Source organism: Lepisma saccharinum, chromosome 2 (assembly GCF_977018435.1).
Source record: "Lepisma saccharinum chromosome 2, izLepSacc3.1, whole genome shotgun sequence".
Classification (NCBI taxonomy): domain Eukaryota; kingdom Metazoa; phylum Arthropoda; class Insecta; order Zygentoma; family Lepismatidae; genus Lepisma; species Lepisma saccharinum.
Window position 1 is genome coordinate 166,586,250 of NC_139230.1, and position 16,870 is coordinate 166,603,119.

Sequence of the window (16,870 nt, forward strand, 5' to 3'; positions counted from 1 at the left end):
TCTCCAGTAAGTGATACTTAGTGAAGCTTTTAATTGTTTTAAATAGTTTCTCCAAGTTTCAAACTTATTTCCACAATTATTTCCCTCATTCTAAATTATTTCCTAACACTTGTCTAAAATTGTTGAGAACAATTAAACATTTGGAACTGTTACCTATCATGCTTACAGTACAACACAGCACAAGTAAGTACCACATGCCATTGTCTGCACTAAATCTGCCACCTAACTTTCATTGTTGTAATAGCAGTGTTGCCATCTGTAAGCTGCTGAAACTCACTTTTTCTATAAAATGTAAACCATGAACATGACATAACCACATGCAATTTCCTGTCCAATACATTTCCTATTCTTCTGTATACCCAATAATATTGTATAAGTAGAGGCACATATTTTTAGTAAATAAAAAGCAAAATGTTGGTACAAAGACTGGGTCAATTTTGGGTTCAAAAACTGTAAATAAAATAAAATTTTGCTGTTATAGTGGTCAAAAGTGGTATATTAATATAAAATTACATTTTAGTTTTAAAATTGTGAATATAATCCCAAATTTGATTTAAAACTGCACTTACTACACAAAATAAACATATTCCTTCTAATAGCACATTTATGTCGTTCCCAGAATATTAAGTTTGTTCCTATATAAAGGGGTCCATTTTTGCTTCTCAAATATTTACAGCAGAATTAATCGATTTTCCATGAATTGCTTAACTCGCAGGATAATTCTGACTTCAGAAAGTGTCATGTTGGTAAATAAACTCTAAATTTCTTGTTTAAGAGTCTATTTTGCAGTTCATTTCACATTATTTCATGACAAAACGGGGTAGGAAAATGCACTTCACACCTTTCAGAAACATGAAAAATTAACATTACAATGTGTTATTTTGCATTTCGTGTTTTCGTCAAAAATGAAATATGCATGCCTCTATGTATAAGCAACATTGCCAATTACAGTCCATCATGCATAATTACCCACATAAAACCACTCATTACTTCACTTTAACAGATGCCTGTGGGTTAAAAAAAACATGAAGTGTTGATATGGAACATAATCATCCTAAACTTCACAAATATTTTCACATTCTAGTAGGGGTTCAATTTTAAAGTCAAGAGTACCAAACTAAATTACAGACTATTTTTAGATATGTATGATTGATAATATTGCCAATAAGTAAAAGGCATGCAAATTTCATTTTTGACGAAAACACGAAATATGAAATGACATGCTATAATGTTCATTTTTCAGGGAAAATTCCGACTTTAGACCACCCACCCCGGGAATCAAACCCGGGTCTCCCACGTGGCAGTCAGACACCCTACGGACTACAATAATAATGTACATAATTTACATAATGTACGTTAGTGAAATTAGTATTGACAAGCGATTATGGCCACAAATTTACCATTGGATTAAAAAAAATCATGAGGAATTTTCAAATGTATATGTAAATAAAACACGTCTATAAAACAGCTCTATCCTGGTTGTCAAATATGAGATCTATATTGTGAAATAACTATATTCATACAAATGATGCAATTCTGTAACAGTAGAGCTTTACAATCACCTGAAATAGACATGTTATGAATGGACAATCTTGAATAATTTTTTACGAAAATTTCTTCTTGTGTCAAGTTGTAAACCAGGTGTTTCACATCACCACGGCAGCTGTTTGATAGATCTCGTTTAGTCAATTTGTGAAATATAAAATATCAATGTACACTTCTGGATGTGATATTTATTAATTTTTTGACGACAATATATGACAGTGATAAACAAGTAAGGGAATATGATTTAAAAAACACCCCTGTGGACGGATCTTTATAATGTTAAAAGAATGTGAGGATATCTCTAACTGTTTTCATGTTGTTGACGATCAAAAAAAAATTAAGTGCAGTGCGACTTTCATAATATTCTGATCTGTGTAAGAATATATGAAGGAAACTTATCTTTCTGGGTCTCTTTGAAAGCGGAAGAAACTTATATGTTTTCCTTGTTCATCTTTTCTGCCTCCATTGTTCTTGCAATTTATTGCAGAACACCAAGTCCACCCTCTTCTCGGCATTGTGCAGATTCAAACAACACTTTTACCTTAGCCACTTTCAACAGTGAACGTGCCAAAACATGGAGGAATCCTGCACCTGCTAGGCGCTGTCACTCAAAAAATCTGTTGTCACCAATCATGTTGCTCGCTGTGCGAGGGACACGAAGATCAAAGGAATCGACCCTTCAGTATCACTCTTTATATGCTCTCTGTCATAGTTGTGTGTGTCAAGCCAAGTTCCGCCAGTTTGAATACAACTCAAAAATTTTAAATGCAAAGGAGATTGATGTGATATATCAAATCAGGTATAAATTCCATGAGAAATGCAATGGTGAAAGTTTTTTTTATGTATCTTTAAACAGTAAAAACTATATCTTCCACTTATGAAATCTGCTCAATATGTTGTTATTGTTCCTTTATACACACTCATGGAAGTTTCTCGTACTCATGCAGAACATTGTGCAACATAGCAGGTGTGACAGCATTGCAAGCGGCAACCATGTGTTGTCTCAGATTGCCAAATTTTTAGTGCATATTCCATTGCCTTCAAATGTTCCCAAATGTAAAAGTCCAAAGGTGTTAGATCTAGGGTACGTGCAGACCATTCAACAGCTGTCCAGCTGCCAATCCATCTACCGGGAAATTTAGCATGATGAAACTGTCTCACAATGTCCCCATAGTATGGTGGCACTTCCACCTGCTGAAAATAACTCTGGAAAGAAGTACTGTATTCCCCATTCCGTAATCAAGGATGAAGAAACCTGTTCACGTAACAAATCTAAGTAGCCCTCAACATTCAAGGTTCCATCAATGAAAAATGGATCAACCAATACATTCTCCACACACACACACACACACACCACCATTAACTTACCAGCACCAACCATTCAACTGGGGTGTGTCCAATGTGGGTTATCACATGGCAAGTATCACATAATCTGTTTATTAATTTCACCATGCACATAAAAATTAGCCTCTAGTAATTCCATGTCAAATCAACCAAGAAAAAACAAATTTTGGAATTTGATGTCATGGAATTGACTAATTTTTTGTATACACGTTTCTTATCATCTGAAATATAGAAAATATTTTTATTATTATTATTTTTCATGTTGCTGGTTTTTGAGTTATTGAATTTTGAAAATTGGCAAAATTGCCCAAGAACAGCTCACTGTTGAAATTTTAATTAAATTTACAAGAGACCTGTTGCAACTACAGGGCTGTGCATGGTGTCATTTTAAAGCTTGTGAAGAGATCTTTCATTGATATACAACATGCCTGGTTTTTGTGCGAAAAACAAATTTTTAAAGTTTTCAAAATTTTATTTTTCAATTTTCAAAAATTTGCACACATTGGTACACATCTACTGAAGGTTCAGTTAAAATTTCAAGGTGGTATCTCTTTGGTATCATATGAAAAGTGAATTCCTTTTAAGACTATGCGATGATTTAAGTTAACATATTTTACATACCTAACCACATTATAAATGCAGAAACATACATACCAACTTCTTCACTCCAGCTATCATTAGTTTAACATTTTGATGAGTTGTATAAACACATGCAGTGTGGGTACCACTGGCTCCTGCTATTATGCAACTCTTTGGTCTTAATTCTACAAATTTTGAAAACCCATTCTTAAGTAGCAGGTATTTAGATTTAAAAAGTCTGAATATTTCTCTCAGATTTCCCAGGATCAATCCTTTTTGAATGTGAATACATTTACCATCTGTGACCCTAATGGAAACATAGTCTTTCTTGCCAGGCATTTGCCTGCTAACTCCATCACTGCAGTAAAAATCTTTATCTGATGAGGCTTTTTCTTCTGGTAAAGTTTTCCCAGGTCTGGGGTCAGGTGAGGACAAAATTCCCTTCTCTTCGACAAGTTTTTTTTTATTTTTTTTATGTAATTGCTGATACCAAACTACTTTTCAATTTTTCCACATTACCGACTTTTGGGCAAAATAGACAAAATGATGAACCTTTCACTTTTATTTTCAGTTTTAAATCTCTCTTTAAGTTGCTCAAAGATTTCTGATTGTTTGCTACAGTGTCATTCTTCTTCACCTTTATCACCTTCTGCATTAAAAAGGGATTGGGTATAAGTATTTCTTATTTTCTTTATCTTTTCTCTGCAATACCTTTTCAAACTCTTCAGTTTTTTCTTACTCACTGGAGACTCATCAAGACAGATCAAAGAGGCATTCAAGTAGCTGAACTCTGTATCAACAACATCCATACATTCTGAATCTTGGTTACTGCAACTAGGACCTGCCCTGAAGGATTTTCTTTTTCTGGAACAATAGCCTGCTTTTCCTTCTCCAACCCAACTGCAGTCTACAGGAAGTGCAAATTTTCATGTTTTCTTTAATTCCGTAATTTAAAGAAATCATCCAAGCTGCCACATTCTTCAGATCTTTACTACACCAGTGTCCCTTTTTCTTCAAAGGATTACAACAGTAAATGGACCACTTCTTACCATCCATATCAAGATTTTTTTTTAAAAAATGAAGACATTAATAGAGCAAGTTTCAAACAATTAACAGCACAGAAGTTAACTGAGATGTAGTACACACACTGACAGCTACACCATAACTGATCCAGTTGGACAAAGAAGCATAGGAGAGCAGGAATAAACAAGTCATTGGAGGAATGAACATATTGCAGCAGTAAAATTGAAACAATTCACAGTACAGAAGTTAACTGAGATGTACACACACTGACAGCTACACCACAACTGATCCAGTTGGACAAAGAAGCATAGGAGATCAGGAATAAACAAGTCCCTGCAGGAAAGGGATGACTCGCACTTGAGCTTGAACTGTTTCTCACTCATGATACCAAAGAGATACCACCTTGAAATTTTGACTGAACCTTCAGTAGATGTGTACCAATATGTGTAAAATTTTTGAAAATTTCGTTTTTTGGAAATTGTAAAATAAAATTTTGAAGCAACTTTAAAAATTTGTTTTTCACAAAAAACCAAGCATGTTGTATATCAAATGAAAGCCCTCTTCATAAGTTTTAAAATGAGACCATGCCCAGTTGATGTACATGATCAATTGTACCCAGCATAATCCCTTTACACTTTACAAAGGGTGTTAAATAACTTTTGTCTTGCCTTGTATGCATATTGGAATATGTAAATGTGTATAAAATAAAGATCCAATCAATAGAGAACAACAACTGAATAAGCACAATTTCATTTCCTAAAAAGACACAGAATGGAGAAGAGAAGATTTGCTGCAACAATTTGCCTGCTGTATTTCTTTGCTGCTGATTGAAGAAGCTACTGTTTCATGACTCAAAATTTCTCACAAAATAATTTCTTTTCATAACATGGCATGCACTTGACTGAGTAAATGCATATTTCTGCCTTGTAGAAACATTTTTATATCATCATTAAAAATGCTAGAAATTTACGACAAAAATAAGTCACTGAAAATTTAGCACTGGACATTACTTTTATAGTTCCAAAACAGGGGAGGGGGAAGGCAAAGACTGTATATTTCCCTTTGTAGGTAGGGTTTTGCATAGTGCAGGGGCAAAAAACTGGGGGGGGAACTGCCCTTCCCCTCACCCCCCTAATCACTGTCACTGGTACACTTCTGTTCACAGAAAGTGGCACACTCGTTTGAGTTAAAGATTAGCTTCAGAGCCGATTGAGTGTGGCAGTACAGCCGAAGTAAAGGTTCGGGAAAACAGCACTCTGCAGTGTTGCTTACCACTAAAGTTTTTCACCGGATGCAGGGAATTTTCTAACTTGCCCAGTGAAAAGAAACTGTTACAGGAAAGCCTTGTATTTTAATTATTAACACAATCCAGTGTCCAATTTTACAAGAGAATGGCAAGAAAAAATGTTCGAGATACTCAGTATCCCATAACTAATCTAGAATAAAAACCTACATCAATCCCTTTGCTGGTTCCATTACCTCCTTCCATTCCTTTTCGTGGCACCTGTTTGGCAGAAAGGGGGAAAAAAACAAAAAAAAACAACCTTTGACTACACAGGGAATCGAACCTAGGATTTCAGCTTTTGAAGCTGACGTTTTACTGACATGGACACAAGCTGTGGTGTGGAAACCATGTTATTCAGGTGATTTCTCTTGAACATCGCATCTTTACCTGTCCGGTTCCAAACTTTCAATGTATCTTCTCTCTAATTACATTCATTTGAAAGCTCTACGCTTCATGGTATAGTGTGTCTATGCTGTGCACACATTGCTCACAGACTCTAAGTTAATGTTGGGTGTGTATATTAATGAAGTCGATTGATTGCTTTTGTGCAAGGTTAGTGTTTCCAACCCCTAATGATCATCCTGATCTAGCTTCTGTCAACATAGCAAATGCTGATATGTGGCGACAAATATTATAAGTCAATGGCACATACATTATCATATTTTTAAACTAACTATTTGACAAAGAAGAGTGATTTTTCAGGAATCTATGAAGACATTCATGATTTTGTGAGCTTTATTTATTCTACTTTTGTGTTCAAATTACAAACTAGAGAAGCAGCTTGCATACGTAAGAGAAAGAAACGAATGTGATCCTGAAGTCATGTCATTCAGGCCATGATGGATATTCTTATTGCCTTGGATTGTTTATTTTCTCCCTTCCGCATCTTGAATGTCAATTTGATTTATTTTTTGTTAGCATCACTTTTCTTCAACTTTTAGTTAATCGCAATGAAGAAGATAAATGATGATATGGGAAAATTGACACTCGCAAAGAACACCAATGCTCAAGTCATAATTCGAACCTCAGTCCTCTTGGTGAATGTCGACATTGCTGTTATGTTAAGCTAGGGATAGAGGTAATGGAACCTCGATCCACTCCCTTCTGCTTTCAAATGAATATGTGTTTTTGCCCAAGCAAAGGGATTGAGGCAGGTTTTTTTTTCTAGATTAGTTATGGGATACTGAGTATCTCGAACATTTTTTCCTGCCATCCTCTTGTAAAATTGGACACTGGATTTCATTAATAATTAAAATGCAAGGCTTTCCTGTAGCCATTTCTTTTCACTGGGCAAGTGGTGTTTTCCTGAACCTTTACTTCAGCTGTACTGCCATACTCGATCGGTTCTGAAGCTGATCTTTAACTCAAATGAGTGTGACACTTTCTGTGAACAGAAGTGTACCATATATTCATAACAGAATTACTTTGATTGCCAATTGCAAGGGACAATAATTGTTTTCTATTACATACTTGAAATTAGATATCTTTGAATTTGATTAGGGATTTTTGTGCAGTAACTTTGTCATGGTATACTTTATGGTATTAACTGCAAAGCTCAAAAAGTACTCTTCTGTGACTGTTATCAAGATAAATGTTCCAAAGCACATAAAATAGTAGTGTGAGTAAATTATTTCTAGTATAGTTATACTGAATACCCCAATAAAATTTGTGCCTTGTAATTTTATTATAAGCATCTTCATATCTGAATTCCTTGCAAGTAATAAAAATGTTACTTTTACTTTAGGATCTGAAGAATGGATTGGCAAGAGAACCTTGTTTTAACTAGCTGAAGGAGAGACATTTTCCACATGTACTATGTCAAGTGAAATGAAAATGGAGGAGCAGTTGAGGCAGGAAAGACTTGCCAAATTGACCCAAGAATCTCAAGAATGGTTTTCAAAAATAGGTAGTAAGCATGACAGAAGTGCTTCTTCAAACACAATGCTAATGAATTCACGTGGAGAAGTTCGTCAGTTTTTCCAAGAAGCACATGAGAAATTTGAAAAATCCAGTTCTTCCATGTTTACTCAGTTTGTGAAGGAACACCAGAAGCAGATGTCAGTATTAACCCAGGGTGGATGCCCTTCGTCTATTCTGTCTTCATCTATGGACTTGGGTGGTGAGAATGCAGAACTCCACCAAGAATTTGCAAGAAGTTTTTCAGCATCGTCTGGATTTAACAGGAATTTATCATCTCCACTCAATCACCCTCAGTTGAATGTTTCCAAATTTACACAGTTACAAAGTACAGAACCCTTTCCGCACAGTGGGAGTTCTTTTCCAAGATTTAAGACTTACAGTGGATTTCCAAGATTTACTTCATTTGTGATAGCATCACCAATAAGTGTGAAAAATATGGGCATGTATCATATGCAAACATCTAGAAGTTCGTTTGAGTGCTACAACTCTTCAAATTCATGCAGGTAATATTACTGTTAATACCCCTTTTCTTTCATCCTACAGAATTCGAAAAGGTTTGAGTGTGCATGATATGTGTATAAATTAAGTACATTTAAGTTACAAAAAAATACTCTTGGTAAACAATAATGATGGTTGTGTAATAATAATGCTTCATGGAATTATTGTTTTTCAATTAAGTCTGTACAAATTAAAACCTTCATGGCAACATAATTGCAGCAGATGTCCTGATGATCAGCCATCAGGTTCTGATGTGTGCTGAATGGTGTGGGCCTTTAACCATCCTACCTGGTTATATGTATATACAATGGGATGAAAATTACATGCACTTGAAAAGTGGTCTTTTGTCATGCTTCCGTGCAAATTTAGGGCATCATGGATGCATATGGTTGAATAGGGAATTTCGCTCAGGATGAACAGGAGGAACAGGGTGTTCCAAAATGAATATTGGGGTTTCAATTAAGTGTATATTCTATTACATATACAACACAGAAATGAAACATACCTTCAAAGGAAGGGTAACTCAAACAGTTTTTTGTCATAAGTTACAAGTGTTCAATGTGGGATCCCCTTGTGACATTGCACACATCTAGTCTGTAGGCAATTTCTTCCCACACTGAAGCTAGCATGTCGGGTGTAACAGACTCCACAGCTGCATCAATCCTGCGTCGCAATTCAGGGAGGTCGGCAGGTAGCGGTGGCACGTATACACTATCCTTTATATACCCCCACAAAAAGAAATCGCAGGGGGTGAGGTCAGGAGATCTTGGGGGCCATTGCAGAAGAGCCACGTCATCCTCACAATGATGACCAATCCATCGTTGGGGAAAAACAGCATTCAACTAATTCCATACTTCACAATGAAAGTCTTGTTGCCAGATGATGTTCCTTTTTTGCTCATGATCCAGTTGAGGGTAGAACCATTGCTGGAGCATGTCCAAATAAGCAGTACCAGTGATAGTGTTTTCCACAAAGAAGAAAGGTCCATACACTTGTTCTTTGGATAGAGCTCAAAAGACATTCACTTTTGGCGAATCCCTCATGTGCTGCACTGTTTGGTGTGGATTTTCAGACCCCCAAATGTGCACATTAAGCATATTCGCTCGTCCACTAAGATGAAATGAGGCTTCATCACTAAAGATCACACATGTAAGAAAATCATGTTCCATGTCCAGCACATTTTCACAGAAGATGGCACGGGTCACATTATCTTCAGGCTTTAGGGTCTGTGACAGATGTAGATGGTATGGCCTCATGTGCAGTCTCTTTCGTAACACCCTCCCAACAGTCATGGACAGCATTGACAGTTCTCTACTCGTCCGCCTTACAGATTTCCTGGGACTCCGACCGAAACTTGCTCTGACCTGTTCCACTTGCTCATCTGATAGACGTGGTCTTCCAGAGCTCTTCCCTTTGCACAGGCATCCCGTATTCTTAAATTCGTTGTACCATCTTCGGATGTTGTTATCTGATGGGGGATCACATCCATATTCCCACCAAAAAGCACATTGCATTCCAAATGCTGAGTTACACCTTGCGAATTCCGAGACACAGAAGGCTTTACGCTCAGGAGTCATCTCCATCTTGACTACTAGTGCCGTGCTGCGGTGGAGTTACGAAACATCACCTGCGAAGTAGGAACAAAAACTGTTTGAGTTACCTTTCCTTTTAAGGTATGTTTCATTTCTGTAATATGTATGTAATAGAAGATACACTTCATTGAAACTTCGATATTCATTTTGGAACACCTTGTAATATCCCAGCAACATGTAGCAGCAATTGAGATGCCATCTCATCAAAACTACACATGCTTCTTTTATTCCATCAGTATTATGGGATACTACTACTGCTTTTTGTGTAATAATGAGAACATAAGAGCACTAACAAAGTGTGACAATTAGGGACCCATGAGGAAATGCCCAATTTTCAAAATTTCCCAAAATCACAACTTTTGAAAATATTGTGTAATTTCCTTTTTTTTCCCAAATTGAGGGAGGGTCATTACATATTCTCAAGGAGTGGTATTTTGTCATGCTTCCATTCAGCATCCATAGGGCTGACACTAGAAATCATTTCTGTAAGCTAGCAACACTGACACCCATATACATTATCCCCCTCCAGAAGTATCAGCCTGTTTTCAATGAAACTTTGCATACCCGTAGGAACAGGGATGGGGCTAGGGGGGGCTGAAGCTCACCCCCAAACTGGTCAGCCCCCCCCCCCTGTAGCCCCCCTAGATTTTTGTAGTAAAGTGTATGCATTTCAAGCGAAAACTTAAAATGTAGAAGTTTACATTTTCCATTATAAAACTTCCATTGGAGCAAGTACAATGTCCATGTACATTTTCTGGTTCGGTTATATCGCAAGGCAACTTTATTACGATATGTTATAAAATCAAGGGGGAAAGGGGCCAACTGCAAATATGTCTGGATAACAGTGGCCACTGATCATTTGATACTAGTAATTCGCCAATTATGCAGGCACGTGGCCAAAGGGAGGGCTCGGGGGCTGGAGCCCCCTCTCAAAATCCTACAAATATCTAATTTAAATAGTGTATAGTGGTAATTAATTTGACTTCCTTAGCAGGATTGAACATCCTGTACAATAAGTTGAAATATACTGAGAAATTCATCTGCAGGGCTTCTACCTCCCCACTTTTTTGCCTTTATATGGCAGCTTTCGATAAGGGATGATGCCCTCCCAAAATAAAATTCTGGGTACGGGCCTGCAATCATATGAGTCGTCAAACTTGTTACGAAATCTTCTGCCTGCCTGATAGGTGGACGTATTTGGTGGCTGTGAGATTGTTATTTGATTGTTGGCATGTACAGCTAAATATGTGCAATTAATTATTAACCTCCATAAATCGTATCACTATATTTCGGAATAGATCTAAGAGGTGTGACAAGTGAATTTTTATAAAGACCACTAGAATAAAATTCTTAAGAAACATTATGCTTCTTTTCTGTTTGTTAGTTTCTCATTGGAGTACCGACAATTGCATGAGTGTTAGCAATGCTTACTCATTGGTTTCATTGTTATATATATCCTTATCATTGCAAATATTTGAGAGAAAGAAATACGATGTTTAAAAATTAAAGAGAGTACGAACTATGAATTCTTAAATGCTAAGAATTGGAAAGATTAAAATTGGGCTCCCAGTCCCAATAGTCTATCGATAAAACTGCTGCTTTGATATCAAGGGGACCCAGGTTTCGATTCCCGGTGGAGGTAGCATTTCATTATGTGGTTCAAATTCCACTGGAAACTGTAGCTTTCATCCAGATTAGCCTATGTGCATATAGTGGACATTAATACAAATCCAATCAAGTAATCATTGCAATACGGTGTGAAAATCAGCAAGATTGGGCTATTTTATTGCTCGCAGTCCTAGTCCTATATGTTAATTAATTATAATTTGTGATGTTAGAAAATAATTTCTGCAGTACCATCATGGTCAAATTTGATTCTGTGCAGGAGAGTCCAATCTTTAAAGCACATCTAAAACTATTTATCCAATTCTGGTCAGTATTGATGCACAATATAGTCTAAAATATAATTATAATTCTCATTGGGTGGATTATTTCACTAATCAAAATGCCCAGAGCAAGAGTTACAACATAGTCATTGCTTTTATATCAATTTTATTTTTCTCCTAGTGGAGATGAATTTGTAGTGAAAATATGTTTGTTCCTTGAGAGTGGCACCTCCTAAGTGGACGGTATTTCTCACATCCTTCCCATTTCAGCCCTATAGTCGGGACGCGCTAGCAACCAGCATGGAACCACCCGCTCTGGTTGCAACGTGCTGTTGCCAGATTGATTTACTTCAGGATTTTCGCGAGCCCACAGAAACATGTGTAGGATTAAACATCTGGTTAAACATATAACAATGGGACACTTCCATTGTTCTCAGTCTGACTCTGTTCATATTTGAAGGAACAACATTAATAGGCAGAAAGCTTTTGGCTGAGTGAAGTGCATTTTTTTTTTTTTAATATTCAGTCTGATTTCTGTATTGAATACTTTTGTGCGTGAGCGGGCATTTGTGTGTGTGTTTGTAAGAGTTGTTTGGAGAAATTGTACTGCAATGTCGGAAAGAAGAAAGAAAGTAATTGGTAGCTTCCCAAATTATCTCACTTCACACACCCACATGTGCCCCTCTAATGGTACAGTGATAGGGTAAGCGTCGTCGCCTTTAATCAAGTAGTCCTGGGTTCGATACCCTGTCGAGGCATATAGTGTTTCGGATTCCACTTCCAAATGTAGGCCCATTCCAGATTAGCCGTAGTGTGCATAAAGTGCACTTTAAAACACCAACTCAATCAATCAATCAATTCACACACAATTGATTTGTTCTTGATAAATTCTTCTCCGTAATACAGTAACTCAGTTCTGTCAAATTCAGTTTTAGAGGTAAATTTTGTAGGTTCCGCAAAATATAATTTAGAAATGTGTTAACGAAACCAAGTTGTACGTAAAGTGTTTATACGTAATTCGCCCTAATTTTCCAGAAATACATTTCATTTGTACGTTCTGAAGCTTCAACAATGTCACAGAAGTATAAATTCCATGTCGTTACAAAACAAAGGGCGAGTTTCGTAAAAACAATAGGCGGGCATAGCTGCAGTCGGTATCGAGTTGCGAAAAAAAGACGAACGCCGCCGTGTGACAAAGAAGACAAAGAAATCAAAGGAGAACGATTTGCAACAGTTGTTCATAACACAAGATGCATTTTCTTTTGCAGGTAATTGTGATACAATACAACACAAGTAAAAAGATTCCGGTAGCTGATGCTTGCAATGTACCATAATAAAAACACAACAGAGGTTCTTTCAGTGAAGGTTTTTGGTTGCTGTGTAGAGCAGGAAGAGAAAATGTTTTATGCTTGCCAGAAAATAAAATTCACATGGGAAATTAAGTTAACCTACAAGAAACTTCAGATTCAAACTTCTAGATTCGTTAATGTATCACTTTACGATGGAAATAACATATATTAGCATAGTGATACGTACTTGCTTAATTTCGTGTGACGTTTTATTTTTTTCCTGAGCTTGCCAACAGCTGATTAGCCTGTCCATCTGTTTGTGCGAACATGGCCATGCAGAAAATCCCCAGCCACATGGCAGCCAACGAGGACAGAATTTGGTCACGTTCTGCATTCTGATTGCACACCGCTTCTTACCACGGCCCGACTTGAAGTTCTGAATTCCAGTCGTAAGATATTTCATCATGGCAGAGAATATGGTATCTTTATCACACTTTCTATCCAAGGGTGGTATTGTTTATTTGATGTCTACTTTATTAAGTTAGTGCCGCTTTTCTGAAGCACGAAAAGCTACAATCTTTTGCTGCTCACTACTGGTGTGATTTGAAAGTTTTGAGTTATAAGGTACACTATGAGGCAGAAAGGAACTCAAAATAAAAGCCTTTAAGCAGCTGCTTGCAATAGTTGAAACATTCAAAAATTGCCTATTACAAACTTTATAAACTTTGTTATTGAAATGGGCATACCCCCATCAATGGCTGCTTCTGGAAAATCAAATGTAACCTTCATAATCAAATTGGTAACGAGAGGTTGAGTGTTCTGTCTATTCTGTCCTATGAGAAAGAGCTTGCAAAATCTTTGGTATTTAAACAAGGTTATACCTGCTCATAAAAAACATATGTATCTTATCGTAGTTTCTTGCTGTGGTTCATTTTCTCATTTTAGCAAAAAAAAAAAATAAATAAATAAATAAATAAAAACACTTTACATAGAAATAGTGTTACGTGTATACATATATTCAGCGAGTTGATAATGAGTGTAGTTTTTATGGTGTATTTTGTACTGTTCATATGAATAGCAAGTCTGTGATATTATTCCACTCAATAATGGCTTAGGAAAGAAAACAGTATATTAATTGCACTTTATTTGAGATAAAAACATTCGTGCTCAAAAGTACTTTTGTATATGATGGAACATAATGCAACATCGCAGTGATTTATCTTTCAATATGTCTGTAACATTACACCGCAGTAAAGTAGTAAGTAAATACCTTTTAGCTGGTATTAGTTAGCCCCCCGAGAATTTGACTTCAAAATCTGTAGCCCCCCTTTATTTCAGGCTGGCGCCGTCACTGCGTAGGAACATACCACTACTACATGCTACATTTTTTCATTCACTTTGGTCTTTTATGGTGGCCACAGGGGCATGCCGAATACCAATTTATTTGTTAATTTTGATTTTCTTCTTCTTCCTTCTTTAATTATTCTGAGGTGCAATGCATAAATTTCTCTTTCACTAAAAGCCCTGTGTGATTCTGGGGAAAAAAAATATTTCATCTCTCTATGACAATTAGTTCTCAAACTGCATTTATTTGTGCATTGTCGCAAGTTTGAGAAGCATGTGCTTGAAAAGTGCTCTTCCTGGGAGACAAAAGATGTATACACAGTGGTGAAGCATGGTGTCACTGGAAGGTTAGCTCAGGCATGAGAACTGGAGGGGGCAGGGGGTGTCGTGTGGTTATCCCTGTAATTTCTTAGAAACAACAATGATTTACATGTTGAAATATTAAAAATGTAGCCGCTACAAACTAAAAGATACCACATTGCCTAAGTCTCATAAGTAATTATTAGGCACATTTACAGTTGCAAAAAAGGCGGTTTTTTTTTAAGAGAGAAAGGATTTTTTTTTTCCTATTTCAGCTAACCTTTTTCACTTGTAGTGACAGTTAAGAGTTTAGAGGTTTGTAATGTCATATTTTGATCTAGCTAAATAATTTTACATATTGGCCATTTCTTTTATTTACCACTTTGTTTTTGTCATACATGAGTTTGTGTATGTGCCTACCCAATGGCATAATGGTAACACTGTTGTCCTGTAATCAATGGGTACCAGGTTTGATCCTCACTGGAGACATTGCATAGTGATTCAGATTCGATTTTAAAACTGTAGGCTCAGTCTTGGTTAGCCAGTTGAACAAAAGATGAACTTCAAACATACTTTTACATGTTTGTTCATAAAAAAATGAAGCAAATGTTAATACATTACATGTTTCAGGACAATTAAAAACTTTGCTATTCATAATACGTATGCAGAACAGCATATGCATATATCCCATAATACAGGTTTAAATGAGGTCTTTAAATTTACATTCCGCAACCCTTGAAGCAACGAACAATAGAATATTTTTGGAATTTGTGAAAAATAATATTCTTACTTTTTCTCTCATTATTGTTGCACATTGTGATACCATACTCTTTAGGCATTTCAAATACAAATTGAGTACTGGGCAGTTGCAGGAAATTTGCTGTAGTTATTGTGAGATCTAAAATTTCTGTTTTTATGTTTTAAGCATAATTTCATAAGATTAGTAATAAAATTATCGATAGTAAACAAATGTCCACTGCATATGATAAACTTCATCCACTAAAGGACATTGTGAACAATCTAGCACTTCCTATTGTGATTTTGATTAATAAAATGGGGAAAGGTATAGGAATGTAATATTTCTTGTAACTCTTAATGTGGTAACTGATGTGGTACCGTATTTTTTTCCATCAATTTGTTGGTACTGGCGAATGTTTGTATGCAAAATGAATACTTTATTTTCTCATTTCAGGATTAGCAGTGAACATGTAACTCAATCATATGAGGAATCATTTGATGTGTCAGAAACTGACACTGATGATGAAGATGATGATGTGCACCATAATTTTTCACCTGCTTGTGTCAAAGCTGCTCCAAGATTGCTGAGCATTTGCCCCAGTGAAGTGGACGATGCAAGTTCAATTACATCATCAGAAACGGAACCATTGGGAAGTGGGTTGTTAGCAATCGAAGCTCCCCCAGATCCGAAAAAACATCGTTCATATAAAATAGCTAATGAACTGCTTACCACAGAAAGAAGTTATGTAGCTATTTTGCATCTTATTGATCAGGTACTTGCTTCAGTTTGCATTAAATGAGTAAGTGAAATAGATAAAGTAGTAAAATATTTCTGATGTAAAAATATTCAAAAGTAGAAGGATGTTAACACTGGAAAGTCTAAAAAAATTGTCTGTGTGCAATATAGGACTTATTATTGGCAATAAATGTGAACAAAAATGTAAATCTAAAATTTGGGTTTTACAAGTGACTGAAGTTGCACTTAGCAACATATATCTCATAGACTGTTATTAGTTCACAAACCAATTCAGTATTCATGTGCATATAAAACTTGGTTTCCATGGAACTTCTGGGTAATTTCAGAAGACTAATTTTAGTTCAACTTTACTTTAATAACTAGTAATTGATATGCTCAATGGTAGGGGATTCCTTCATACCATAGTGGTTGATCTTGTCACCTTGTAAATAACTGGTCCTTGGTTTGATATCTAGAAGTCACTTTGCACATTCCACTCTACACTGTAGACCCATTCCAAAAAAGCCTATTTGAGTACAAAGTTGATAATGGAAAGTAATTTTTAGACATAAATTGCAGACAAATTTCTAGACTTCCAATGTTTTCAACATTTTTATCTTGTTGCCCATGTAACTATTACTCTTCATCATATGAAGCATATCAGTTGAGCTTTGTTGGTCACAAACCATAGTACACTCACCTCACTTAGTACTCCGGCAGTTTCTTTATGAAGCATATTTGGAAAACCTACAATTCAGTCTACATGATTGGAATGCAATAAAGCCATAATT

General features: G+C 36.2%; 1 protein-coding gene across 2 annotated transcripts in view; it reads left to right on the forward strand.

Moving 5' to 3' along the window:
• Positions 1-16,870, forward strand: part of LOC145984173 (FYVE, RhoGEF and PH domain-containing protein 2-like) — a 99,676-nt gene that overhangs the window by 9,093 nt on the left and 73,713 nt on the right. For both annotated transcript variants that reach the window (XM_083117665.1, XM_083117664.1), the window contains exons 2-3: positions 7,521-8,199; positions 15,798-16,116. In XM_083117665.1, coding sequence (XP_082973791.1) covers positions 7,592-8,199; positions 15,798-16,116 — 927 coding nt within the window. In that variant the 5' untranslated portion in view covers positions 7,521-7,591. The remainder of the gene's footprint in view (positions 1-7,520; positions 8,200-15,797; positions 16,117-16,870) is intronic.